This window comes from Lepidochelys kempii, chromosome 9, assembly GCF_965140265.1.
Source record: "Lepidochelys kempii isolate rLepKem1 chromosome 9, rLepKem1.hap2, whole genome shotgun sequence".
NCBI lineage: Eukaryota > Metazoa > Chordata > Testudines > Cheloniidae > Lepidochelys > Lepidochelys kempii.
The window spans coordinates 30152093-30179753 of record NC_133264.1 but is presented as its reverse complement, the minus strand read 5'-3'; the positions used below and the strand labels follow the sequence as shown (position 1 = coordinate 30179753).

At 41.7% G+C, this 27661-nt stretch overlaps 1 protein-coding gene across 7 annotated transcripts in view; it reads right to left on the bottom strand.

The window, feature by feature from the left end:
• PLOD2 (procollagen-lysine,2-oxoglutarate 5-dioxygenase 2) overlaps positions 1–27224 on the bottom strand; it is a 75034-nt gene extending 47810 nt beyond the window's left edge. For 2 of the 7 annotated variants that reach the window (XR_012160783.1, XM_073359748.1), the window contains exons 1-3: positions 26786–27218; positions 7466–7557; positions 5110–5246 (exon numbers count right to left, since the gene is read on the bottom strand). Coding sequence is in view for 6 of the 7 variants with exons in the window: in XM_073359748.1 (XP_073215849.1) it covers positions 5110–5246; positions 7466–7557; positions 26786–26900 (344 nt within the window). In the remaining variant the exon portion in view is untranslated. Of the gene's footprint in view, positions 1–5109; positions 5247–7465; positions 7558–26785 lie in introns of all 7 variants that reach the window. The other 5 variants (XM_073359749.1, XM_073359746.1, XM_073359747.1 and 2 more) reach the window with 5 other exon arrangements.
• Between the last annotated feature and the right edge of the window lie 437 nt (positions 27225–27661).

The following is a 27661-nucleotide window of genomic DNA, read 5'->3' as shown; positions in this document are numbered from 1 at the left end:
TGTTTTGACTGCTGTTGCTTATTGAGCAGAAGTTTTCACTGAGCTGTCTACAATGATGCCCAGGTCTCTTTCCCAAGAGGTTACAGTTAATTTTACAATAAGCACTGTTTATGTGTAGTTCAATTTATTTAAATTATTCCTGCCAATGGTGCATTTCTAAGTTACATATCCCTGTCACTTGACAAGGCTCCGATTCCTCTAAGGCCTTCTCTAACCAGGTACAGCAGTGAGTGACCAGCCATTAGTGTAGCTGTACCATTACCAACACCCAGTATAGCCAGCAAAAATAAGATACTCTTTGAAGTGGTGCAGCTTATTTTGCTTGAAAGTGGGACTAATTGCACTTGTTTGCCTTCCCCTTTTACACTAAGGATTTGTACCAATGAAGCTACACCAGTCGTTGAAGTCCTCAAGACCTGACTTAGTGCTATTGTTACATCTGCCCCCAACCCATACCACACAATGCAGTTAGCTTCCCCACCTAACTGACTTTCCTGTAGACATTGGCAGTGGAGGGCACGATATCTGCCCAAGTCCCTATTCTCCCTAGATTAAATCTAAGCATGCATACACTCTGAAAATTAGTGGCATTTATCTTATTTACTCTAAAGGAAAATACTGTTTAAGTAATAAAACAGCTGTTGAAAGAGGCATTTGTGAGAAATGGGTTTTCAAAGCATCCTCTATAAAGGAAGAGAAAACCACCGGCAAAAGCTACTTGTTATGAACCATAACAGAAGCAGCAGAGTCAGAGTTAAGTCCCTTTGCCAAAAAAATGCCTTATTCCAAAATTGAGAGACTTGGCATAGTGCATACTTTCCAGCTTATTTCCTATGGGGGAAGAGGGGAAGGAAGAGAGACTTCAAAAACAATCTCAATCTATCTGCCAGGATGAGGACACGGTAATAGCAAGACCACCATTTTCTGGAGTTAAGGGAAAAAAATCCTTGCCTCATAAATTACTCTGAAGACAAATGAGTAATTTAAAAGGAAACTCATTTTTCTGATAGTATCATCTTTGGTGCCCCTTTCTCTTCAAGCAGGTGCAATTTCTTGCTGCACTTAACTCCAAAAGGCATAAGCATATACATTAGGGGAGAAGGCATGCCAGAGCGTACTGCACAACATCTATTCTTTGCTTCCCAGCGACCACAGGAAGCAGAGTGTCAGAGCAGCCCGAAAGTCATTCTAATTTACATGGGTTGGGGCAGGCAGCAGAGGCTGAGTAAGCCCCGCAAAAGGCATCATCAATTACTCAGACTTTAAGGCCAGAAGGGACAATCATGATCATCTAGTCTGACTTCCTGCACATTGCAGGCCACAGAACCTCACCCACCCACACCTATATTAGACCTCTAACCTCTGACTGACTTACTGAATTCCTCAAATCATAATTTAAAGACTTCACGTTACAGAGAATCAACCATTTACTCTAGTTCAAACCAGCAAGTGCTCAATGCCCCACACTGTAAAAGAAGGTGAAACCCCCCCCCCCACACCCCGCCAGCGTCTCTGCTTGAAAGCTACTTCCCTCCTCAAATGCAGGAACTAAAGGAGAATCCATCCACTGAGTACTACTCTAAGAGTAGTCCTTTGAAGGGAAGGGGACCTACTTACAGAGTAGGAATAAGGGTGCTGGAGTCTAATCTTTACAGACTTTGCTAAAAGGATTTAAATTTATGATGCTAAAATAAAGTGCTTCACATCCAAGTATCTTTACATTCACAGAACTTCTTAACACTCATTCCAATTTTGCAATTGTATAAAGAGCCTTTAAAAAAGGTAATCCTATCCATTTGGCTTGGCAGACCTGACCAACACAGCCACCACTAGTTTGGAAGAGGAGGAGGGCTCTACAGCACAAACCAGAGTAACTGGTAAATACGCACCCCAAGGAAAGGAAGTGTGTTACAGAACGTATAGAAAACTGGTTTGCCCTCCTGTAGGTTTGTCACAAGACTTTATGAAAAGAAATAAGTATGCCTTGGAACCTCCCCTGCCTTACAAAAATTATCTGCCTTTGCCCAGAAACATCCTTCCCTCCTCTTCCCATTCAAATTGGTGAAGCCTGATTCAGAGCTAGGATACAGCAAGACAGAGGGGAAAGGCTGATGGGGAGTTGGTCAAAGGCTTTAGCCCAGTAGTTTTATGGCAGGCTGCACTTTTTCAAATGGATCTACTGAAGCATCTTCCAGCTGAGGACAGGAGCCAGCTGCATCTCCAAAGCACTGCTTCCCAAGCAAATTTACTACTGCAATAGCAGGTTTATCAAAAGTGGCTCCATTCCTCCCTCATCCCCAGAAGAGTAGCGTAATGCCCTGCACTAACTACTTGTGAAATGGATATGCTGGCCAGGACTCAGCAAGCGAAAGAATAACCCACACAGGTGTTTATGGCTTTAAAAAACAAACTGAAGCTTTATTAGTCAGTGTGATTAAACTTTATTAATAGTGAGCTTTAATTTAAACACCACCACCACCACAACTGTTACTCAGCAACACCAATCCATTGTGGAGCTCCCATTTCCACTAACTGAGAGGGCTCTCTTATCATACAAGGCAGCTTCACTTCTGATCCAAACAAATGCCAGTGTTAGGGATTAACCATCCTTCTAATGCTCCTCTTTCATGAAGAGAAGTGCTAAAAATACTGATAATGGATGAGTGAACATGTGCACAATTTAGATGCCCAATACTCCTGTCTGAGTCCTCATTGGCTCCTGGCCCATTGCTCACGGTTGAAGTAAGCAAAGGCCCTTGCAAAAACTACCCTACTTTCCTGCAACATTTAGTTACTTTTATGTAACTAAATCTTGTCATTGACTGTATCATTCATTACATGCCATGCCTGCCTGTTACTTCAAGGAAAGCAAAAAAAGAAAAAGCATCTTGCAGCATAGGAAAAATTCCTTCCCAATTCTACACAGGTGTTCAGCCATAGCTTAGATTAATACCACAGCCCATTTCTAGCTAGAAAACTGAACTTGTTCCTACATGAAATTATGAGACTGCACCAGTAATTCAGTGTATCTAACTGACCTTGCATGAGCAACAGTGGGATTTGAACCTGGGACTCTGAGAATTAGCAGTATGAGACTTTAATACTCAGACTATCGGAGTAAGACCTCGTGACTTTTATACCCACTTAGGGAGAGGGCAAAAGCAAAAAGGACAGACTTTAACTCAAGAAATATAAAATGGAGGGTGGGGGGAAGAAATCCCTCTACAATCAGTATAAAAATTTGAGATTACACACACATCCTAAGTAAAGATATCTTCAAAATTAAATTGTAAAATAAGTTTCATTAGTACTTGCCCAATAGGGCAGACTAAATTACTCATTTTATCAAACCCAAATAAGGTTAACTCCTTTTAAAGAATGAAACAAACAATTGCTCTCAAGATGCATTCCATTTATCAAAATACAGTAAATTGGTAATAAGGTTAAATATGAAAGAAAGTGTCTGCAAGTAGCAATTTCATATCTGAATGGGTAGCTTATCCTACCAATCGTACATCACTCTAAATGCAAATTAAATGTAAGAGAATGAAAATATTTAGTCCCCTGTCAGTTCTATTACAAATGTTGTTCATAAAGCAGGTAAACTGATTTCTGCTTTCCATTTCTAACTACTTTTTGCATATCACAAAGAGAAAAAAATGAGAGAATGTAAGTCAAGTCATAAAACATGACTGTAAGGTTGAAAATCCAGTCGAACAGCTGCCCTAACTCATAATGTAATCAGAAAAGCATGAGAACTTTTGAATAAATAAGATGATGCAGGGAGATCACTCTCTCACATATGAACTTTGCTAACCTACCCCTCCATATCTGTTTAACTTGCAAAAACACTCAAACTTTAAAGGAAATCCAAAATTGCACAGAAGTTATACTAAATCAAAAGAGAAATTAACCTGATGTAAGTCCAAGAGGCCATTGCATTGTGGTCTTGTTTAGAATGAGTGTGTGTGTAAATGACAGACTGAGTGGTTTTAAAGATGAAAAGAAAGAAAAGGAAAAAAAAAAGAATTGTAGTATGTCTGCCAAAAATTTTATTCCAAACTGACAGAAGTCTGCATCAGATAGGACATCACTGTCAATAATAAAAGCAGCAGATGTTACTCAGCTCACACAAAACTTCTCAGGGTGCACAAACTGAAGCATTTCTGCAATTCCCTACTTTGTGATTCACTCTCCTTGCATCCACCAAGGCAACTGCTTTAAAGGTTTGACCTGGCTCTGATAGAAGTTGACAGAGAAGCTTCTGTAGAATTCCATGGACCAGATTCTCAGTTACACCAATCCTGTCCTTAGGGAAGGAACAGGAGGGATTTGGCAGGTGGGGAGGGAAAGATAGCTTCAGGTCACCTTTGTGTGCTCCTTGTATTCTGGTCTGAGGGACCTACCTGGCCCCCAGGGAAGTTGCTCTAACTTATACTTTGCTATGGGACCTGGGAAGCAGAAAATCATGGTAGTTCAGTGTGCTGCAGCATGTTACATCCCTGCTGTGGGGCTGTCCTCTCCCCATAGGCAGTAGAATCATGGCTGGTGAGGGGGCCCTTACTGAAGCTCTACAGCAGTTGGGGAGACCCCTCACACAGGAGATATTTCCAGGGAGCATTTCCAGCCTATTTAAGACCCCTTTAAACTGCCAGACCAACATAAAGGGGCTTTCGTGTTTTTGAGAATTATGCCCCAGCGGTCTACTGGCCACCACTTCAGTTTGAAGCTGCTTTTACCACTTCCTCACACACCATTTCCATCTCACAATCACCTTCTGTTAGAACAGCAACAAGACAGTTGCTTTTTCATGGGAAAAGGTAAACTAATAACCAAATGTTTAGTCAGTCAATGGGTTTCACAGCTTGGTCATGCAATAACATTGTTCATAGTACAGCAGAGCCATGGCCCTGAGACAATTTCTACATCTGTAAATCTGACAAAAACCAACATCTGCTCCAATTGCATAATATTTTTATGAATGGAAAACTAGAAGCTAACTTTCTCCAATAAAAACTAAAAGAGGAGAAAATATCAGCATGCCACAAGAGCTTTTATTAGCATCCTATACAGAATAGAGCATGAAAGCAACAAGCAGAATTTGCTTACCATTCAATAAACATTACAATCAAGTCCTCTTGATCAGCATAGCTGTCTATTCCTTCTTTCAGCAATCGCACTTTCTGTCCTCCTCCAATAGAGTTAATTAACTTCCCACCTTTCCACTCTTCACCTTTACCAAGAACCTGGGAACAGGGAGAAATTGTATTTTTTCACTTGTACCCAGAGGGTAATTTTTAATATAACCTTGTTAAAAAATGGATGTCAAAGCAGAGGCAAGCAAGCAAACGCCAACTAGTGGATGTTCTAGCATTGTAAAATGCAGTGAGCCAGCATTTCAAGCATTGTAAGTTTTCCATGCCTCAAGTAGAACTGAGCACAATGACATCATTTCAGAAATAGAGACAATTCCAAACCAAATAAGAACCCAAAGATTACTTTCCACTACATCTCATATCTCTCTCACTTAGGAAGAGAAGATATGTTGATGGTAATATTCCTCTAAATTGTATATTAAAACATTCACTCACTATATGACCTTTAAACATTGCTACAGTATTTGGAGGTAAAGAGGGGTAAGAGCATAAAAGGGACATGACAATGGAAACTATAAACATTTAAGTGGCATATGCTCCAATACACTTGTTAGTGTATAAGGTGCCACAGGACTCTTTGCCGCTTTTTCAGATGCAGACTAACATGGCAACCCCTCTGATACTATAAACATTTAGTTGTTTTTAATGCCTCAGGCCACTTTCTCACACTACAGGTTTAGGATGGATTCCTCAATGTATGATAGGCAATTAAATCAACAGAATTCCATCCTTACCAAGTATTGTAGGGAATCATATCAACAATAACCACCTAAATCTTTTCAGAGTAACAGCCGTGTTACTTACAATGCTTGAAATGTTGGCTCACTGCATTTTACAATGAATCCGATGAAGTGAGCTGTAGCTCACGAAAGCTCATGCTCAAATAAATTGGTTAGTCTCCAAGGTGCCACAAGTCCTCCTTTTCTTTTTTCACCTAAATCTTTTGTAATCCTTGAAAGTTTAAACACTAGATTATTATATTTTTCTTGAACTACTAACTGTCAGAGGGATTACAGCAATATAGTTGCTATATAACAATCAGCAAAATTACAAGCAAATGGCACTCTCCAAAGGTCAGTTTCCTAGGATTTTTAATATATTATTGTTCAGTTAGGAAAGATGATTTTTCCTCCTGTACTTTTTCAGGACTTGATGGTTGAAGTAAACAGACTACAGCATTTCAACTTATTTCTAAAAGAGAAATCAATGGGCCAACTGCCATGAATTGGTCTCTTTTGATTTATAGTTTCAATAGTGTGATAAGAAAAGGAGTACTTGTGGCACCTTACAGACTAACAAATTTATTTGAGCATAAGCTTTCGTGAGCTACAGCTCACTTCATCGGATGTGATAAGCATTGATAATGTTTTATCAAAGATACATTTCAATCCCTTGGTTTTATCTTGAGGGACTGATTTATGGAGAAAAGTTTTAAAAATGGGGGGGGCGGGGGGGCGCTGATCATGCTCCTGTGAGATTTGCATGCAGGAGGCAGCTTCAGGATACAGATTCCTTCATTCTGCATTGGAAATAGTAGTCCAGAGTAGGCCACCAAGAGGATTGGGTGATCAAAAGTGGTGAAAGAGTGATAAGGGAGGAGTGGGAAGATTTGTATTGTCCTCTCACCAGCTCTGCAGAGATTCCCTGGGAAATATAACACAGCTAAGGGATTTATTAGGTTTCTATGCACCCCACTTCCCCAATAGTAGGACCCATTTAAGAGGTATGGGGCCCTGAAGGCATCTTCAGCTTCATGAGCTCTGTCAGCACAGCTCCCATGGGTTTTGCTGCAGGAGGGATGATGAGGTAGTCAAATAAATATAGCTTTGCTAAGCAAAAACTAAGGTGTGACATGATAATCTACAAACACTTGAAGGGTGCGAATACTGAGGGAAGGGTGGCATGCTTAGAATGAAAACGTGTAACAGCAAAATAGCTAAGAGTAATAACAAATGTGGTAGTAATGGAATGAAATTCAGAAAGAAAACACGCTTTCAGAAATGTCATTCTAACAGTGAAATCTATGAATCTGTGGAATAATTTCTCAAGGTCCGTGGAAGAAACCCCATTCCCTGGCACATTTAGAAACAGACTAGACAAAACACTAGCAAATGTCTAATGGGAAACATATCCTGCAAGGATACGGAACAGATGACCTAATGGGTTGTCTCCATTGCTAGGTTCCATAACTGTTTTACCTGACTGCAGCATAATCATGACACATTGTTTCTGTGTTAAGACTATTTCATTTCTGAGTTAAGGCTATAAAACTATGTCCAATATTCAGCATGAGTGACAGCATACAGTACCTTCACTGTATAGTTGAAGTGCTTTGCAGTTTGCATGAAGCGGTGAAAGCCATCTGTTTCTTTAGTTGCAACAGTTAGAACTAATAGTTTATCTGGTGAGGGCAAAGAGAGATAAGATCAACAACTTTATATCATAAAGCCACAGTTTATGACAAAGAGGCTGACTATCAGATTTTAATGCATATTAGCTTTCATAGTCCACACTGAGCAACATGGTGGTGTTACTAAAGTACTTGTGCCCCTTTGTGCGTCTGATTTAGAAAAAAAAAAAGGGGAGGATGTCACATTACAGGATTACAACTTCAGATGAGGAACCAATGACTTCAGATGAACAAAAACCCTGTGTTCTTCCATATGCCCCAATGAAAAAAGCAGAATATATCTAAGACACAAACAAATGGAATATAAACGAAAAACAAGCTAAAGAAAAAGGATGCAATACATTTCTAGTCTGAATTTGAACTAATCCTTTGTCTGATCACCACACGGCAGCACAGACTTTTGTACCAGATCCCAGCTTAACAAATCCTTTAAATGCAGTTGGCAGGCACAGGGGCTTGGAGACTCTGTTTATAGGTTAACATGTTTACAGTTCTAGAAATACACTGCTGAGAGTAGAGTCCCCTGGAAGCCTGCACTCCTGTGACTGATTAAATTTTTTTGCCTTTAAAACATGTTGTCAAAGAGAAAAACTGTTCATTCTTATTCCAAGTCTGAGGTTTGTATGATACCTTGTTGACTACTCTGTACTTTCAGTGGCATGCCAGCAAATGACAGTACAACAAACTTTCTTGTCATCGCCTTTGCTTTTGACTGAGAAGTCTGTATCTTGAACAGTTCAGATGAAACTGTGAAGCTCCGAAAGAGCTTGGCATTGCTCTGACCCAACTGTTGAGCACTGCTCTGTACCATGGCCTCAATACCATGGCTATGCAATAAAGGTCCACACTCAGTTATGGGTACCTAATCATGCAGGAACCCTATCCAACTTTAACTTTCTAGTCAGACTGGTCGGTTCGCCAGTGAGTATTTCAGTTCTCTAGTTTGTTTCAAGCCACAGCTGTTTTCTAAACAGAGCTTGTGAGATCAACTGATCCAGAAATTCAAAATGATCTCCTCCAGATGGAGTTCACGTTGCTTCACTTCCCCAAAAATCCCCTAGTCTTATCTTCAGCGGTGTTGCAACATCTGTTCTAGGCAGAAGCTGTGACAACATCCCTACTATGATTGCAGCTCACTCCAGGACAGACTGATCATCCCCTAAACACACAGGTCTTCAACATCTGTGTATTTTATTGGTCACCTTCCAGTTGGCATTTTGTTTGGCTTGGCAACAATCAAATTAACAAACCATGATGTAGTAAATATACTGCTTATCCGTTTCTGTCACTTGCCTTGTAGAAGGGATGCATATCACTAGTTACTGTTCCCTGGGGTCAGCGCGCTTCAGCAAACCAATTGAGCTATCACTATTTCATTGCTTCTTCATCTACTCCTTTGATTACTGGGTGAGAGCTAACAAAATAGCAAAAGGAGAACTAGGAACAGAACAACAGGGCCCAAGAAAATAACATGATTCACTAACCACATCGAAGGAGAAGTGGAGTTTTAACCTAGAGTGTTCATGAAGGAAAGTGTTTCCTTTTAATTCAACCCCACTAGACTACAGAGATTGGCCTCAAGATCCATATAAATAGGAAATCAAAATTACAGCTCTGACTCCCATTGTGCAGTGCCTTGCCCTGGTTGTCTGCCTAGCTACTGCCCTCCCTCCCTTGCGTGGCTTTATTTCAGTGATGGAGTGGTGTCAAAAGTTTTAAATTAAAGTATTTGGAAATTATTTTGGATCAAAGAGCCAACAGAAATGTAAATGATATTTTAAGTAAAGAGTAGCATTTAATAGAGATCAGTGAAGTAGTACAGATAAACTAAGAACTGAGTGGACAAAAACTTCTGGAGGTTAAAAAAAAAGAATTATTTCCCACTCCTCTGGTCCTTGAACATCTTCATTTCCTGGATCAAAAGTACCAAAATCGTGCAGGAGAGGTGGCTCTAATATCCCCAGCCAAAGTGGAAACTGAAAATTCTTCAAGTGTGACAAGAAAAAAAATCAATTTGAGATTTACAGCCCAAGTTTGTATACTAGACAGGTTTAGAGAAACATCCAAGCTTTAGGGTGCTTAACCAAATATTTTTAAATTTCTCAAGCTTTGCAACTTAAAAATATTTCAGCAGCCTTTTGTAAAAATACAGTCCCCATGTTTTAAAATGTATGGGTTATTCTCACAATAGGACTTCAATGCAAAGTGTCCATGGAGGTACTGACCTACAACTACACACAAAATGTGAAATAGTACTTCTATATGACTAAAAAACTGTTTGTTTAAAAGGACAGCCAATCTAAAGTGGTTATAAGGGAGTCAATATAGAATGAATAAAAGTAAATCCTGGACCACGACTAAAACAAAACTGAAGAGAAAAGGGCTGGGTTTTTTCCCTGTGGAATGAGAGTAAATTATATATTAATTTAAAAATTCAGCACTTAAAAGAAATAGAATGCACTGGAAAATGTGATCATACTAGACCATTACAAAGCCAAGTTAATCCTACATGACCTCTAAAGAATTAGCTACAGACTTACAAGACTTGGCAGAATTTCATTTGGGGCAGACATATTTTACATCTACCCTTTCCGGCAGAATGTTAACATCAAGGATTTCAACATCTGTACTAGACACGATGATGTAAGTGCCAAGCCTGGGCTAGATTAGATTTTTTTTAAATATGCAATTCAACTTAATGACTCAGAAAAAAATTCAAACCAACATGTTCTGATAAGCACAAGTTATCTAGCATAGCTAATTGGGGGAGGGAGGGTTGTTTGTTTGGTTTTTGGTACAATGAAAGTTCGTATAAAGCCATCAGCACTTTGTGCGAAGACATTTGGGGCACGCAGTCCAATATGCACTGTGTTCATTTAGCCCAACATTCATTATACAGCACAGTAATGGTCCAGTACATTTTACTAGACTCATTCAAGATGGGGGAAATGAGCAAGCATGCTGGCATGTAAATAATCACAACCTGTGACTGTATAAAATGGGGCAATGTAGGCAGCCAAATTGAGGAACAGTTGACACTGATTTTCAAGAGGACCTACAAGATGGTTCGTAGTAATTGAAACCACAAACTGATTACATTATTTAGTGTCTCAAACTGTGTCATATCAAAATGAGGCTATAGGTAATATCTGCAATAAGAATATTTTGTCTTTTGGTATATTTGTCCTGGTTTGAACACGCATTTTTTATATTACAGCTAATGAGTTGTTGCATACTCTCATTCAGCATCTCTAATCCATTGATCATACGAGGGTACAAGTTGTTAGGTGTATGTGATCCTTAAAGAGTTCTTTTACAAACACAGTAGCAACTGCAGCTACTGTGCTTTGAGTTGTACTCTGTTTATGCAATAGTTATCCTTTGAAGGGTTTTGTTTTGTTTTTTGAATTGGAACCTGTCTGAAGAAAGCAGACAGAATGCGCTGTCATCCTGTCTATTGTGTCTGGAGAGGCACTGCAAAAATTTATCAGATTACAGTTATATGGGCACACAGCTGAAAAAGCAGCTCCCTTTTCTTTCAAACCCCCAATAAGTTACTAAAAAAATACTTGTGTAATTCATATAACTTCATAGGCCTTATTCTGATCTCATGAACTGGCATAGCTGATGTCGTTGGAGCTGCTGCTCACTTATTCCTATATAAGTGAGGGCAGGTCTAAACTACAGCCTAAATCAATATACCTTACTTCGCTCAGGAGTGTGAAAAAGCCCCACCCCTCCTGAGCAATGCAAGTTTCGGGCTGTCCACACCAGCACAATGTCGGCACGAGACACTCTCCCATCAACATAGTTTCTACTTCTCGCCAAGATAGTGTCATTATGCCAATGGGCGAGCGCTCTCCCATCGGCATGACGGCATCACCAGACCTGTTGCAGCTGCACTGATGTAACTCTGTAGTGTAGACTTGCCCTGAGAGAAGAATCAGGTCCCTCCGTAAAAGAAGAAAAAGACCTAAAAAAAATTACATTCACACATCACATTAAATTCCTTATGAACTCATCTTTAATGTCAATTCCTTCGACAATTCTACTTCTCATTAGTTCTATTTGTGAGCAATTTTAAAAAGAAAAAGAGCCTGATGGCTTTAACACATTAGTCCTGCAAAACAGCTACCTTCTAATGTCAATTCCAATTAAAAATTTCTTGAAATCTGCTATGAAAATGTAAGAGGTCAAATGAGTCTTACTTAAAAGGGACCTGAATTCACTAATTTAGCCATTCAGATGCAGCAAGTCCTTAAAGTCAATGGGCCATATTCTAATCTTATACTGGAATAAACCTGAGGTAACTCTACTGTTGAAGTCATAAAACTAGTCATGTTGAAGTCATAAAACTAGTGTATGTGACAAACAGAATCAGGACAGGTAAGTTTAATCAAGGTGTCTTTTGATTCCAAGATGTGATGCCTCTGAAACCTCAAATTAACAAATAAAAGACCACATAATGCAATGGCCTCAGTATGTTTCTAGCAGATTTCCACACATCACAACAATCATCATGTCTCACGCCCTGATGGAAGACTAAGCCATAGATCAAGGATTGAATGCTACACTTAGCATCTGGCTCCCGAAGGTGATCCCTCTAAATAACGGTTAGGATGCATTGATGAAGCAATGTTGGGAAGATTCCTCTGTCACTGTACTTGATATCAATTTTCCTGGGCCTATACCTAGCCTCCTTACTCACGTGAGTCGTCTCCTTTACTCCAACAGGGCTACTCACTGACACCAAGAAGGACTTGGCCCTGTGGATAAAAGCAGGACTTATTATATTAAAGTCTGTGAGTTCAGTACCTTTAACAAACTATCATTTCACTTAAAAAGCAGGAGGGGGAAGGGAAAAAGAAGAAACAGCTAAAAAATCCTCATGTTAAAACTTAGCATTTCATCTCCATGAGACTACATAATAATGTGCTTGTAATTCAGGATCACCCAGCGTGGCTCTATCCTACTCTAATAGCTGGATTGCTAGAATTCATACAGCCTTTGTGCTAACAGAGCGGGGTCTTTTAGCTTAGCAGTAGAGACTTATGTTTTTAGATCTAGAGGGCCTGGGTTTGAACATTGCTACTGACAGGACACCCATGGCATAGCGTTACAAACTGCTGAAATTAAAATGGATCCTATCTAGTTTCTGGAAACTTCCAATACCACATGCAATTTACATGCACAATAATATTTCGGACAACAAACATGACTGTGCCCCCCACCCAGATCTATACATGTAGGGAATCAAAGCAACTGCAGGAGACCAGTGATATCCATGCAGGGGGCAAAGGGACTCTCCATGAGCATTGATCATCCACCTACTCTTTGGCAAAGAGAAAAGGAGTACTTGTGGCACCTTAGAGACTAACCAATTTATTTGAGCATGAGCTTTCGTGAGCTACAGCTCACTTCATCGGATGCATACCATGGAAACTGCAGCAGACTTTATATACACACAGAGATCATGAAACAATACCTCCTCCCACCCCACTGTCCTGCTGGTAATAGCTTATCTAAAGTGATCATCAAGTTGGGCCATTTCTAGCACAAATCCAGGTTTTCTCACCCTACACCCTCCCACACACAAACTCACTCTCCTGCTGGTAATAGACCATCCAAAGTGACCACTCTCTTCACAATGTGTATGATAATCAAGTTGGGCCATTTCCTCTGTGTGTGTGTGTGTTTGTGTGTCCCCGGAAAAAAAAAGGGGGGGGGGGTGAGAAAGCCTGGATTTGTGCTGGAAATGGCCCACCTTGATTATCATGCACATTGTAGGGAGAGTGGTCACTTTGGATGAGCTATTACCAGCAGGATAGTGAGTTTGTGTGCAGGGGGGTGGAGGGTGAGAAAACCTGGATTTGTGCTGGAAATGGCCCAACTTGATGATCACTTTAGATAAGCTATTACCAGCAGGACAGTGGGGTGAGAGGAGGTATTGTTTCATGATCTCTGTGTGTATATAAAGTCTGCTGCAGTTTCCATGGTATGCATCCGATGAAGTGAGCTGTAGCTCACGAAAGCTCATGCTCAAATAAATTGGTTAGTCTCTAAGGTGCCACAAGTACTCCTTTTCTTTTTGCGAATACAGACTAACACGGCTGTTACTCTGAAACCTACTCTTTGGCAGTATGCCTCCATTGACATACAAGCTGTCACTTGCACCCTGTCTGTCACCAGAGGGGAGTATCAGGCCCAGTGTTTTGTTATACAGCAGACTTAAGCAGCATGTAAACAGGAAGCATGTGATCCTATAGCCCAACGCAATACCAAAGTATAAAAGGATGTATGCAGACCGGAACTTCAATCCAGCTGAGTGTGCTAAACTTAGCAGCGTGTTACTATAGAGGGCAGTCTGACAATTACATTAATAAAACAGACCTGCTTTCCAGAGACAACCACTGAGAGACACTCAGCATTTAGCTGACACAGTATCTCCAGAGGCAAATGTGCTCATTTTTAAATGCAAATTATAACTTTACCAATAAGGAAACACTTTGCTAGTCATGTCGACAAAGCCAAGGTTGCATACAAAGGTCTTTGTAACTTATTAGGATTCCTAATGAACATTTTACATCATCATCTAATTTCCCTTACATAACTGACTTTTGGGCTGCCATAAATCAAGGATCTGACAACACTCCCATCATAAATTTTTGTTTTCAGGAGTCAGAACTATAATTCAGAATGTTTGCTTTGGGCTGAAGGTTAGCCAACAAGTTCTAAAGCAGGAACCGTTCTGCCAAGTTTAAGTAACAATGTCCTCCGCCCAAGCCCCCTGCCAAACAATGTGTGACTAGCTAGACTTTTGCCAGTCTTTGACCCACATGGTTTTTATTTTTATTGAATGAAGAGACACAGATTTGCACCAGTGCTTGTGGACACTTTCAGAATTGTTTTAGGAGCAGCCAAGACCTGGAATACCGTTTGCTACCATATGATGACTGAGGTTGAATTCTTAGATCCAAATCTTGTAGACCTATTGACACAGACATGCTTGTACTCTCCCCAAGTACAAAAGGGATAATGGCTCTCTGAGCCACATACTGCATAGAGTTTTAAAGATTTACAATTACAGAAATATAGTTCCACCCCTAGGGTTCTAGAGACTATGTAAATCCAAAACAGAATTACAGCTGTGTAACTGGCAACTTCTTTAGATCTATATTCCTCTGTTTTTGGGTGCAGAGTAAATCAAAGAGGCACAAATACCTGCCAAAAGTGGCTAGAAGGCAAGAGACAGGGAATGGGGGAAGAAGAGTGCCTAAGACTCCAGGGAGAGAAGGCACAGCCATGGAGACAAACACAGGCTCATGTCTACACTGCAATTAGATACCCACAGCTGGCCCAGGACAGCTAACTTGGGTTTGCAGGGCTCAAGTTAACAGGTTATTTAATTGCAAAGTGGGAGGGTCCTGGAGCTTGGGCTAGGGTTGCCAAATTTCTAATTGCACAAAACCAAACACCCTTGCCCTGCCCAGAAGCCCCACCCCTTCTGAGGCCCCACCCCCAGATTACATCATCCCTCCTCCCTCCATCATTCACTCTCCCCCACCTTCACTCACTTTCACCGGGCTGGGGCAGCAGTGCAGGAGGGGGTGAGGGCTCTGGGGTGGGCCAGAAATGAGGGGTTCAAGGTGCAGAAGGGGGCTCCGGGCTAGGGCAGGGGGTTGGGGTGCAGGAGGACCTGAGGATTCCAGCTTGGGGTGTGGCTCTGGGGCAGGGCCAAGGGTTTTGGTGCATGGGAGAGGGCTCAGGGTTGGCGTGGGGAAAGGGGTGCAAGGTCTAGGAGGAAATTAAGGTGTGTGTGGGAGGTTTGGGGTGCGGACTCCAATCAAGCGGTGCTTACCTTAGTCAGCTCCCAGAAGCGGATGGCACGTCCGTCTCTTAAACAAAGGGGCCGGGGAGCTCTGCTCACTGCCCACGCCTGCAGGCGCCATCCTCGCAGCTCCCACTGGCCACCGTTCCCAGCCCATGGGAGCGGCGGAGCCGGCACTCGGGCAGCAAGCGGAGCCCCCGTGGCCACCCTGAGCCTAGGAGCCACACATGCCAGCCGCTTCTGGGAGCCATGTGGAGCCAGGGCAGGCAGGAAGCCTGCCTTAGCCCTGGTGCACCTCCAGCTGGACTTATTCAAGTGTGTCAGAGGAGACAGGCTGAAGCCGGGGCAGGTGGGCTTGACTGCATGGCACCAAACAGAAGATGGAAACCATGCAAGTTGGACAGAGGGACCAGCCATCCATATAGATGCCCTTACTCACTATAGTGTTCCCTGAGTAATAGGGCATACGTCACTCTCCAGACTATAGGATGCGTCAAAGAGGATGTAAGTGAAGATTCAGATCCCTGAAATGGGAAAAAGATTTAGCTAGTCCTGCATATAAAGTATTCCAGTAGAACCTCAGAGTTATGAACACCAGTGTGACAACCTGACCAGTCAACCACGCACTTCATTTGGAACCAGAAATATGGAATCAGGCAGCAGCAGAGACGGGGAGGGGAGGAGCAAATACAGTACAGTACTGTATTAAATGTAAACTACTAAAAAAATAAAGGGAAAGTTTAAAACAGGATTTGACAAGGTAAGGAAACTTTTGGTGCTTGTTTCATTTAAATTAAGATGGTTAAAAGCAGCATTTTTCTTCTGCATAGTAAAGTTTCAAAGCTGTATTAAATCAATGTTAAGCTGTAAACTTTTGAAACAACCACCATAACATTTTTTCAGAGTTACAAACATTTCAGAATTATGAACAACCTCCATTCCCAAAGTGTTCATAACTCTGAGGTTCTACTGCAGTTGCTAGCTCATCCTCTCCCTCACTGGAAGATCAGACAAATTAATAGGTTCCCCTCCCCTTCATTTAAATATTCTAAATTACTGTTCTGAAACCTGGTACCGAGTACTCTAAGGTCACAACCAATAGCTTAAAGTGGCTAAGAATTCCTACAGCTGCCTTTCTGATCCAATTTCCATAGAAAATGAAAACAGAGGGAGAAAAAAAAGTTTCTCTAAACCCTTGTTCGCTCCCCAGTTGGATGCTCATTTCCATGGATATGGAAGCAGGAAACAGCTGAAATTATTAAGAGTCCTGACTCTGTTATTCTACTTTTGTTATTTTGTTATTGTACTTTTGCATCCACAGGAGTTGGAACAGAAAGGCAGCTAATAACCTGTAAAAAAAAAAAGGAACTCCACCTGGTCATCTACATCAAGCGGCAGTCTAAAAGTAAAATAAATAAATAAAAATTGTCTTCAGAATTCGGATACCTGCACTCCCAGAATTTTTAGTACTTTTATTTAGAAAAAGCTGCTGGTGAACTTTCCCGACCTCCCCCCTCTGCTGGGCCTTGAACAGAGGTATTTTTTTTAAAAGTTTGGAATGGATAATTGGTTCGTAAGTCCATAACTGTGCTTATAACCAAGATATCTGCACAGCCAGCACCTTCTCCTGATAGATTCCTTCAAGCATGACACATTAGACAGTTTTATTTTTGTTGCTCTCATAAATGTTCTGTCTCGCAAACACAACAGTAAATATAAAGGGTAATGGCAACTACTGAATGTACTATTAAATCCAAACGAACGTGGCACAAAGAAGTGATTCTTGGGTTTTGAAACTACTGAATAGAATTCAAAACTCAAAATAACCCAGAACTTTATGATGAGACTAGTAAAGATTGATAAGGAAAACTCTTAATAGCTTCTTTGTGATACAATCTGTGTATTTGAGAGTTACATTTTGTAATCGGTGTTACAAATCAAGTATTTTTTTCTGGAGCATATCCTGGAAAATGTAAGGAAATCTACAACAATTACCTTGACTTATACAGAAAATAAGCTGCTAGCATAGGGCTGATTTAAAAATATTGGATAGCAGCAGGGTGACCAGATGTCCCGACTGTATAGGGACAGTCACAGTATTTGGAACTTTATCTTATATAGGTGCCTATTACCCCCCACCCCCGTCCCAATTTTTCACACTTGCTGTCTAGTCTCTCTACAAAGCAGTGAAGCTGCAGTCGTATAGACTTCAATGCAGGCTGTACAAACCCATCCAGAACTCCGGGTAATTACTCAGTTCACTAGCCCATGCTGCCACAGCTTCACTGCTCCAGTACCTCAAGATAGCTAGATAAAGCTAATCTGAGTATGTCTACACAAGAATCACTATTGGAGTGTAAAAAGAAAAGGAGTACTTGTGGCACCTTAGAGACTAACCAATTTATTAGAGCATAAGCTTTCGTGAGCTACAGCTCACTTCCTCAGATGAAGTGAGCTGTAGCTCACGAAAGCTTATGCTCTAATAAATTGGTTAGTCTCTAAGGTGCCACAAGTACTCCTTTTCTTTTTGCGAATACAGACTAACACGGCTGTTACTCTGAAACCTATTGGAGTGTAGGCATTTCCCGCCCGCCCGCCCGCCCAAAAAAAAAAAAAGAAAGAGTAGTGCTCCACGGAACTAGGCAAGTGCAAACACAGAATAAAAGGACTGTTGGGTATTACATCCACCCCTGAATATCCCTGCCAGTTTTTATGGTTTAAGAGTTTAGGTTCCTTTCCTTTTCCCTGTTTCTTCAAACAACTGAAAAAAGCTGACTGACTAAACAAAAGGAAAAAAGAAACTAATTGTACCCAGAGTGCCAAATTTCTCTACTTGCAATAGTAGTAAATGTTTTCCAGAAATAATTTTAGATTTTCAAGTTGATGCTGCCCATCTTCTAAAAACCATATACAGTGGTTTTCCAGTAGCATTGAGTGTACACTCAACAAAGCCCTATTAAAGAATTGCATGTTCACTAATTAATCTAGTGTCATTAAATGGATGAAATGGATGTCACAGACAGAATGTTGGCTCCGTGTCAGGGCTGACTTCCACTCTCACACAAGATTTTCACCACTTTGATTTTTATTGAAAACCAACTACTAGTGTTAGAGGATGAAATTCTTTCCATTGACTTAATTGGTCTTTGGATCAGACCCTATCTACTCAATGAAGTGTTTGTTTCAAGCAAGCATAGGACAGGTCTCAATTACCAAACTAACAAACAAAACAAAACAAACAGTTTATTTGGTATGTTATGTCATTATAATGCATGAACCAGCTGCTCCTTAAACAACTGTGAGGAAATTCTTGTAAATTGTCAACAGAACAGCTTTTCAGTGGATAGTCTGAAATTGACATAAGCGGCACAAGTGAGCAAGTTTATTCAGCTCCTGCCATTTTGACTGTTTACAATATCAGTAATAAATTTCTTGTCCTTAGGCGATTTCTTTATGAGGCCACCTGTTTAAACAAGGTCAAACAGAACAGTGAGAATCTTACCAAAGACCTTCTTCCAATTCCCTACAGCTAATTTATCAATGAAGTCACAGACTGAGATTTGCATTAATGACCCATCCTGAGGTCGGTATTTACTTGAGAAAAGAGGAACTGGAGCTTTAGCAGAGCTGAGGACACACAAAGCTGCCTCCCTACAGTCATTACAGTTCCCATTTTCAAAAAAGCTCAGCACCCACAATATAGGCCAGATTTTCGGAATTGTTCCACTCCCAATTAAGCACCAAATGAATTCTGAGCTCTTTTGAAAAATCTTTTTCTGAGCTCTTTTGAAAAATCTGGCCAGAAGTTTCACACTGGGAGCGGCTAGGCTGTTAACAGTTTTAAACATCTGGCCCCAATTGTAGGTGCTAAGCACCTGAAATTCTGGCCCTGAGGTCTTTAGAAAGTCTGGCTTTAACTATTTACACAGTTACACAGGCTGCAAGAAGTTCATCTTCACAACCATACAGGACAGAAGTGTTTCTTTCTGAAGAGCTCCTTTATTCTACACAAATGGATGGCTCTCAACCCCAACTTGCCAGGGAAATCTAACATTACTTGCCAGGGGGGCAAATGGTGTTTCAAGTCCTTATATAGCATCATTGAGAAACTGCTCCCATTCTACTCCTGGCAAGTGTTTGCTCCAGGACTCTTGTAATGGAAGTCAGCACAGAAAAGCAGGATATCTAGCCCACCTCTAAGACTTTGTATCTTACCCACCCTTATGCTAGTGACTGAGATTCTTTAGTAAGTCCATGTGCCTGATTCTGATCTCACTTACACTATTATAAATGAGGATTAACTCTATTAAAGTTACTGTTCGCTGATGTAAAACAGGTGTAAGGTCAGAATCCAGATCAGTAACTAAATAACACCTTGTTATAATAAGAGTTCTAAATTAAACACACACTATGGAACAAAGACTCGTTAGTTTTTGCATTTCATGGAATGGCCCTGCTGGAACTGCTTTCATTAGTGGAATTTGATTTTTCCTACTCGTGAGCACAAGTTGGCTTCCACTGAACTCCATGGAAGCAGGACAGGCCTACGGAATCTGATCCTATACCATCTGGAAGTCAATAGAAACATTCCTATTGACTTCAATGCTGAACTTAGCCCATAATGAAAAACTAAGTTTGTCTAGCACTTTTCTCTTGTTCAATCTTACATCTCAGATTTTAAGGCTAATGGTACTTTTTCTGCTTTAATCCTCACATTAATTACAAATATAGGAACTCATGCCAGATTTTAAATACAACAGTGATGTCAAAAGAATGAAATTAGCACGGCTATCAAACAAAAATATTACACTTTACATTCTTTAACTCTCATCTCCCAATAAGATCCTTCAGGTCATTAAATCATGATCTTTCAAACCCCATGTCACACTTGTGAGAAAAATCCACACTAAGTCCTCCAAGTTGCTTCTACAGCAAAAAAAATTCAAGTTGTGTTAAAGATATGCTAGTGGATCAAAAAAGAAATACATTGATTTTTTTCATAGTTCCCATATAAAATTCCAGTTTAAGGTTCCTAATCAAACCAGAGTTGTATTTTGTTGCTTTAAACTATTTCGGAAATCAGCCTTAAATTACTCTGTGCTTCATCACAAAAATTATCATAATTTACAATAAAATTATACAGCAATACATTGTGCACCTTTCATTTTGGTTTCCATAGAAAAGGATGAAATGGCCAAATATTTTCCGTATAAGGTTTTTGAACATTTGTCAGCATGTAAGACGTTCTACAGCCACAATATTGAATTAAAACCAACAAAACAATATAAAGGAATGTATATACACATTATAACAACGATATTGAAGTGTAAAGAAGTCAGGATGTTTTGAGAAGAGCCAAATGCAAGATATTGTTGTGTGTCTGAAACAGTGTATTGTCAAGTAACTACTGAAAATTGTGGGTGTAGTTATTTATTGGTGGAAAGTGACCTATTTTGGAATTATGCTTTTTAGATGCTTCACTTCTGTCCGATCAATATGGGCCAGATTATGATACCCATACTCACCTTGAGTAGTATCTTATTCCATGAATAGTCAGACTACTCATCTACTCATTGAATAGGGTGCTCCTGAATGTGAGCAAGGCTATCAAAATCTGTTCTTTAATGATTAAATATACCCCCTCCAATGAAACCATAATCTAACTATTATCTAAATATTTCCTACACAGTTACAATACACTCCCATTAGAGAAATGTCACCAAACAAGGTATTTTTATGCTGCAGAAAAGTAAAGTCACTGTTTAAAGTGAAAAGGGAATTATTCCTCTCTCATCATTCAGTCTATGACCCTCTCAAACATAATTCTGAGGAGCACTTTATTTTTGCATTTTAAAATCAAATATTTTAAAAAAAAACCTACAGATGCCCTTACAATGCCCATACCTATTCTTCATGCAAAGTAACCAATTCAAGCACTGGGCAAAGTAAACTTTAAAACAGTAACAGTTCCATAAGAACTAGAGGATATTTATATTGATTAACATATTTTAATAGCACAATTCACTGCATAAATTGAATGGTCCCTCAATGCCAACAGTCCAGTAATTTTTTTTTGTTTTTAAATGAGTAATTAAATTGGCAGAGAAGAAATCAAAACACTTAAGACATGATCTAGTCATGATATTTCCAAATATTTTAATTAGTGCAAATAAATACTTCATATGAGACACATGCAGCCAATTTAGACCCTAATCCTGCAAGCTACTTGCACAGAGCCCCACTGACTTAAAATGAGTAGCAAGCCGGCCACGGTACCTGTGCATTGCAGCTTGCAGGATCATGGCCTCAGTGATAAACAGGCCGATTCTGCCACCTTTACTCACATGGAGTAGAAACTTGCTCAGTGAGTAGTTCCACTGAAGTCTGCTTTGGTATTAGTGTGTTTGGGTCAGATTTTCGCCACACTTGCAAGTTGCACAATGAAATCAATGGAACTAGTTGCACACTAAGTTGTTTCTCAACGTGAAGAAGGGTGGCAAAATCTTGTCTTAGTCTATAAATCTAAGATGATTTGAAATTTCCAGCACTAACTAGCATACATCAAAGCACTTACTACGCACGTTAACACACTCCACCCTCATTATGTCACGTATCCTGAATGCTATAAAAGGCTTGCAAAATGTGTCAAAATTATTTTGCCAGGGAAGCCTTTCAAAGTTAATCCAACAATATTTAAAGTTAAAAAGTAACTAGAAATGTGACACAAAAGCAACTTTTCTGAGCAGCACTCCAAGAGCAACCATATTTATTTATTTACGGTTATCTTCAGACACACACACACTTCCCTGCTGCACACCCACAGTAGTCAGTTATCATTCTGCATGTTTTAATCTAATTCAGGGCCAGATCTTGCCAACACATCCGCAAATAATCATTTCACATGGGAGCAGCCCACACTGACTTCAGTGGCTTTACTCACAGAAATAGGGATTTTTCACATAAGTAATTTTTGCTGGGCAATCCAGTGGTTTAGGGCAGCAGCCTGACACTCAGGAGACCCAAATACAATTCCCTGCTCTGCCAGATTTCCAGTGTGATCTTGGGCAAGTCAACTGTGGATCAGGATCCAAAAGACTACGAGGTACCTAGGTGCCTAAACACCAGATTTAGCAACTTAAATCTGTTTTAGACTCCACTGCAATCCATAAAATTCCTGCTGAAGCCTACAGGTGTCCTAACTCACTTGGGTGGGTTACATTAGATGACAAGATGTAGATATTTACTAAGTTTGACACAACAAGAAATGTCTTGACATCAAACTGTGGCTTCATCATGCACAGTTAGATACTGATTTCAACTTCGCTCAGTATTATGTACCCAATTGGGACAATAATGGTCCTTATGTACTTTTTTTTTATGGCTGAAAAAAATAGCTGAGTTTTCGGGGGGGGGGGGAAGAGGGGAGGAGATGGAGGGAGAAGAGTTTTTGTTTTAACTAGATTTGACCCCCCAGTGTAGTTCTTGTAACTTTAGCTGCAATAAACTGCACAATTCTGGTCTGTTAACTATCTTCTTTTTTTTTTCACTCTTCATGAACATTTGTAATTCTGTATTAATGAGACATTGGACTTTTTGATCAAGACGATGTTTGAAAATAATAGAGGAAGATAGCATCTGGCAGCCACTTTTCCTCACTCCTGTTACAAATGATTTCCAATGTAAGTAATATTGATGTTTTGAAAATTGTGTGTTACACACTGAAAATTACATACTGTTCCACAAAATACCAGCAGCCTAGAAATTGAGCTCAAGACTGATATAACAGTGATATAAAAGTGAGACGTGTCAAGTTCTATTTCTCACTGAGCAGCAAAACATACTTAATAGAAGGCAATAAAATGTGCACTGAATAACTCAGGAAAATCACTGCCGGTTAGAACTGGAGTCTGCAGCTAACAAACAAACTTGCTATATGTCTGGGATCAAGAAACTCAAGGAGCAGCTTCCAAGTCAGCAGTCTGTTATACTTCAGTACAGATTTTCTTAATCTTCATGTTAGCCAGAATCCACTTTAAAAAAAGTGGCAGCCTCCATAATACAAATAACTGTTTTCTATTAGTATTGTTCAAAATTAATAGTTCAATCCTACTTCACAGAGCTATCACCAGGATTAGTTAATGTAACGCCCCTACCAAATTAGTTAAGTATTCTGTTAGATCATAAGGAGTACTTGTGGCACCTTAGAGACTAACCAATTTATTTGAGCAAAAGCTTTCGTTAGCTACAGCTCACTTCATCGGATGCATTCAGTGGATTGCATCATCAGGGATCTACAACCTATCCTGAAGGATGACCCATCACTCTCACAAATCTTGGGAGACAGGCCAGTCCTTGCCTACAGACAGCCCCCCAACCTGAAGCAAATACTCACCAGCAACTACACACCACAACCACTAACCCAGGAACCTATCCTTGCAACAAAGCCCGTTGCCAATTTTGTCCACATATCTATTCAGGGGACACCATCATAGGGCCTAATCACATCAGCCACACTATCAGAGGCTCGTTCACCTGCACATCTACCAATGTGATATATGCCATCATGTGCCAGCAATGCCCCTCTGCCATGTACATTGGTCAAACTGGACAGTGTCTACGTAAAAGAATAAACAGACACAAATCAGATGTCAAGAATTATAACATTCATAAACCAGTTGGAGAACACTTCAATATCTCTGGTCACTCGCTTACAGACCTAAAAGTCGCAATATTACAACAAAAAGACTTCAAAAACAGACTCCAACGAGAGACTGTTGAATTGGAATTAACTTGCAAACTGGATACAATTAACTTAGACTTGAATAGAGACTGGGAGTGGATGGGTCATTACACAAAGTAAAACTATTTCCCCATATTTATTCCCCCCCACCCCCCGTTCCTCAGACGTTCCTGTTAACTGATGGAATGACCCACCTTGATGATCACTACAAAGGGTTTTCTCCCCTTGCCCCGCTCTCCTGCTGGTAATAGCTCATCTTAAGTGATCACTCTCCTTACAGTGTGTATGACAACACCCATTTTTTCATGTTCTGTGTGTATATAAATCTCATCCCTGTATTTTCCACTGAATGCATCCGATGAAGTGAGCTGTAGCTCACGAAAGCTTATGCTCAAATAAATTGGTTAGTCTCTAAGGTGCCACAAGTCCTCCTTTTCTTTTTGCAAATACAGACTAACACGGCTGCTACTCTGAAACCTGTTAGATCATAGTACAACACTAACTATCCGTTAAATCTTGAGATCCTACCTCTAACACCCACCCTGAAACACTTATTTATCTCAGTTAATAAAATAGACACATATTACAGTTTGAAAAGGTGCTTTTATAGGAAGTGTACTTGGAATGGAATGAAATGCAAGCAGTTTGCTGTAAATTGACACACACTGCTGACTAATATAAAAACAGCAGTGTCAGTGCGTGTGCACACACACACACACACACACACAGAGCCTCTGACAGACTGCAATAAACTGTGCACAGAGCAGCTTTGTAGGAAATCACTAACAGGACTAAAGCCAGAATCGCAAGCTAACAAGGCCAGCACTGTCCATATAAGGAAGCTACAGACGAGCAGGTTCACAGGTCTACAGTCTGGTATAGGTCAACACAAGATTTTGTTACATTAGTTATTACTCAAGCTCCCAACAACCTTACCCGATACAGTCTCATCAAACGGGGTGAGATTTACAAGACTCACTCCCTAAAAACTTTTCTTCTGCATACTGAGAGAATTAAACCAGGCACTAAAATAACCTTATTATTGCTTTGAACTTGTCAAGACTCTACCTATTTTTATCACCATGTGAAATCCATCTAGCAGGATAGGATACCTTTCCCATGCAAGAATCCAGTGAGAGGTTCAAAATTACAGCAAACCTGTAACAAGCGACTCCCTGGAAGCACAGGCAGTATTTTGACAGACGCTTCCAACCCCTTTTTCAACCGGTTTTGGGCATAAGTTCTTTTTGCTATTGTTTTACTCACAAAGGATTCGCAAAAAGAAAAGGAGTACTTGTGGTGCCTTGGAGACTAACTCCTTTTCTTTTGGCGGATACAGACTAACATGGCTGCTACTCTGAAACACTAAGGATTGAATTTCTTGCTGCCGTCTAGCTTCTTGGAACATTACAAGATTCAAGCGGCAGAACGTGAACAAGCTTTGGAGCGAAAGGGAGGGAGCTCAGCCTTCCAATGTGTTCCGCTAGGAGAAAACTCTTATGAAGAAACAAAGTAGTGTAGCTTCACTGGATGTAAGTTACTAAGTTGGGTCATCAGTGAGTGGCACCATCTGCTCTTCCAGGAGCTAAGAAGTATGTGGCCCATCAACACCTTGTCAGGAATCTCAGGCTATTCATGGGGGAGAGGAAGGAGAACTGGTGGTTTGAGCACTGGCCTGCTAAACCCAGGGTTCTGAGTTCAATCCCTGAGGGGGCCATTTAGGGATCTGGGGCAAAAATTGGGGATTGGTCCTGCTTTGAGCAGAGGGTTGGACTAGATGACCTCCTGAGGTCTCTTCCAACTCTGATATTCTATGATTCTATGACTGATTACTTAACAGGGAAAGGGGAAGACAGGGGCAAATCTCTTCCCCCATGGGGGAAGATCCTGGCTTTGGACATTAGCTTTTCAGCCAGTGTATGTCTATATTTGTGTGGTTTGCCTTACTGTTTGCTAAATACATTATGACCCTCTATTTATCCACTTGCTATTCAAAAACTGGGAGATCTTTGAATAGTTCCTCCCCAGCAGGATTTTCATGATCAGTAGATATTCATGCACCATGAAGAAAGAGCTATTCCCTCCTCCAAATAAAACTGTTTCGGAGGTCTAAAAACATTTCCATTTTTTTTTAAAAAAAAAAGTTCCCTGTTTCAGCATAAAGCGGTCACCTAGGGCAAGTCACCCAAGAGCCTGGAGGAGGTTGATCTTTCAGACGGATCTTGCACTGGGGAGTAAACAGAACACACGAGCAACCAATTCCGCTGAAACGCACAAGCCCAAAGCCAGAGCTGGCGATGCTCTTGGAGAGCATTTCAACAACGGGGCTGAGCAGCGCCAAGCTGAGAGAACCATCGGAGAGTTTTCAACGTCTCACCAAACCACAGCTACCTATAAATCATCGTCATCCAGCCACCACCGGGGGAGGGGCAACTAACTTTCCAACTTCCAGTTCGCCTCTCGCTGCAACACCCCCAAGCGCCGAGAATTCACCGCGAGTCGGAAGGGACCTGGCGAGCCTGCGGCAGCCCAGCCGGGCGGGCAATTTCCCCGTGTCTCTTGCAGCGGGGCCGGTCATGAATGAATGAGCCCTGAGCCCTCCCGGAGCGCACGAAGAGGGGCTGGAGCGGCCTCCCGCCCCCCTCACTCACCTGCGGGGATGGGGGGCAGCGCTGTGTCCGCTGCCCGGCTTGGCGGCGCTAGCGGGAGAACCAGAGCCAGCAGGAAGAGGAGGCTGGGGGGCTGCCTGCTGCCGTTCAGCGCCATCTTCGCCCCTCCAGTGGGACGCGCCGCCAGCAGCTCCCGTTTGCCCCGCCGCAGCCGGTCACGCCCCCCCGCGCCACGGGAGGCGCCGGGCGCCGCGGAGAAGGGGGCGCTGCCGGGGAGGGGGCACCGAAGCCCCCCTCGCGAGCTCTCCGCCTCCAGCCGCTGCAGCAGTGGGCCGCCCGTCTCCTCCTCCGCTCAGGGCAATAGGCAAAGGGCCGCCCCAGGGCGGGCGGGGGCTTTATGAGCTTAGCGGCAGTGGGAGGATCCGGGCCGCCGGCAGACCCCCGGGGCGGAGATGGGAGCCGCGGCTGCTCCTCCTGCAGCATCCCCGCTATTGGCTGCGGGAGCGGCGCTGGCTCGGGGGCGGGAGGCGGCTGCGGCTCGGGCCGGCCCGTGCGCGGGGATCGGGCCGCGGCAGAGCCGGCTCCGGAGCCTGCGGGACAGCAGAAGCGGCCCGGCCTCCAGCCAGCGGGTGGGAAGCCTCCGCACGTGCCCGTTCGCAAAGCGAGGCCGCTGCCCCTGCAGTGCCCCGCGGGGTCAGGCGGAGCCCAGGAGCTGAGCAGGGCGATCATGGGGAAGGGGAGACACTAGGCCAAAACCTCCACGGGTGCAAGGGAGCCTAGCACCGTGGGTCTGGGTCGGAGGGGGTAATTATCCTGCTACGTTGCCTGCTGCTAAGTCTAGTGTCCTAGCTGTGGCTGCCGGGAGTGCAAGTTGCCGTGCCTAGCACTCTGCCAGAGGCACTGATCTGCGCTATTTCA